Source organism: Didymella exigua (genome assembly GCF_010094145.1).
Source record: "Didymella exigua CBS 183.55 unplaced genomic scaffold M421scaffold_113, whole genome shotgun sequence".
NCBI lineage: Eukaryota > Fungi > Ascomycota > Dothideomycetes > Pleosporales > Didymellaceae > Didymella > Didymella exigua.
In genome coordinates, this window is record NW_022984887.1 from 3,899 (window position 1) to 5,527 (window position 1,629).

A 1,629-nucleotide genomic window follows, 5' to 3' on the forward strand; every position below is an offset into this window, starting at 1 on the left:
TAGAGAAATAAAGTAAGAGGTATATAAATAGATTATATTAAGAAAGAAGAGTAAGAAAGGTATAGTAAATAAGAATTTTTAAAGTAAAGTAGGGTAGAGCTAGTTTAGTATCTTTTATAAGTAAAGAGCTCTAAACAAGTTAAGTAGTTAAGTTAAAGGGTAGGCGGTAGGCCCTCCACAATATGACACGACGAACTGGGCCCGATACACGCTTTTACTAACCCAAGATCGCTTAGCGTTAGGGTTAAGGGTTAGGGTATCAGGCCCGATTCGTGGGGCCCGGTTCGTCAGGAACAACAACACAACAAACATTGAAACTATGGCGCAACTATTGCACACACTTGCACATCTCTCTACGCAGCTTTAGTAGGCTACAGACTATTATTGTAGTTGTGTTAGGGTATCAGGGTTAGGGTTCGCGATGGATCAGGCCCAGCAAAACCACACAACAGCTCTGCAACAGCGCAGTAACAACAAACAACAACAACGCAGCCAACACAGTCACAAAACTAGTGCGCAGGTATTGCTTGACAATTGCGACAATATTCTCTGCTTCTTGGAAGAATATGGCGTGTTAGTATGCAAGGATCACCAAACAGGCGTTGTTAATCTCAACACCCATCTCTTGCAGCATCACAACGTGCCTGCTGCAACTCGAAGGGAGATTGTTAAGCGCTTCAGTCACTACGCGTTAACTAAACCTAACGATATTGAGCTTCCAGACGAGCCAGCGATGCCGATTAAAGAGCTTGGGGCACCAGTAGACGCGCTGCAGTGCAGGACATGTGCATTTATTACCATCAGCAAGGACAAACTCCGCCAGCACTGCAAAAAAGATCACCAGCAAGCTTGGACAGGAGAGAAAAGCTTGCTGTACAAGACTGTCCAAGTTCAGAGTTTTTTCCACACAGCAGGGATGCAGAAATATTTTATAGTTGAAATAGATACTAACGTTAGTAATGTTAGGAATCCTAAGAACGCTAACGTTGAAGTTGCTGTTCAGGAAGAGCTGGCTGCGTACAGCTTAACACAACAACAAATTCAAGAAGAGCTGCAGATACTAGAAGCAGCAGCAAAGACCGACAAGACAGGCTGGTTTAAGCGCACAGGATGGTTAGAGTTCTTTAAGGGCCGAAATCTCAAGCATCTGGTCCACCAAGCCCGCGCGCCCGATCACTGTGAAGACAAGATGAAGCTTGCCGCTGAGCTGACAGAGCGACTGGTTGAGAGAAGCGTTAGGGGACTGGCTACGCTTCCGCACGAGCTAAGGCGCTGGTTACGCAGTGCAAAACTGAGCGAGGCTGACACCCGGCCGCTGGCGCGACTGCAGAACCCGGAGAGTCAGGCTTGGTACGCAGGCTACATGGTGAAGTTTGTCTGCTTCTATCTGCGGGTGCTGGCCGACGAAGAGCAGCGGATTATCCGCGTAAGAGAAGGACGATTCGACTGTGACAGTGAAGAGACAGCAAGCAGCGAGGAGGACAGCGAAGATGGCGAAGATGGCGAAGAAAGCAAAGACGAGAGCGACGCCCCGCGGCCCGCCCGCAGGTCACGCAGACTGACGCCAACACGCGCAAAGGTATCGCGAGACAAAATGAAGGACGCTCGCGAGTTGTTCACGTGGACAGT

The 1,629-nt window shown here is 48.4% G+C and overlaps 1 protein-coding gene across 1 annotated transcript; it reads left to right on the top strand.

Moving 5' to 3' along the window:
- Positions 1-1,177: 1,177 nt before the first annotated feature.
- On the top strand, positions 1,178-1,411 carry M421DRAFT_40317 (uncharacterized protein; the record flags this gene model as incomplete). Its single annotated transcript, XM_033590253.1, has 1 exon — positions 1,178-1,411. A coding segment is annotated over one exon (234 nt), but the record flags the coding sequence as incomplete, so codon positions are not given.
- Positions 1,412-1,629: the final 218 nt, after the last annotated feature.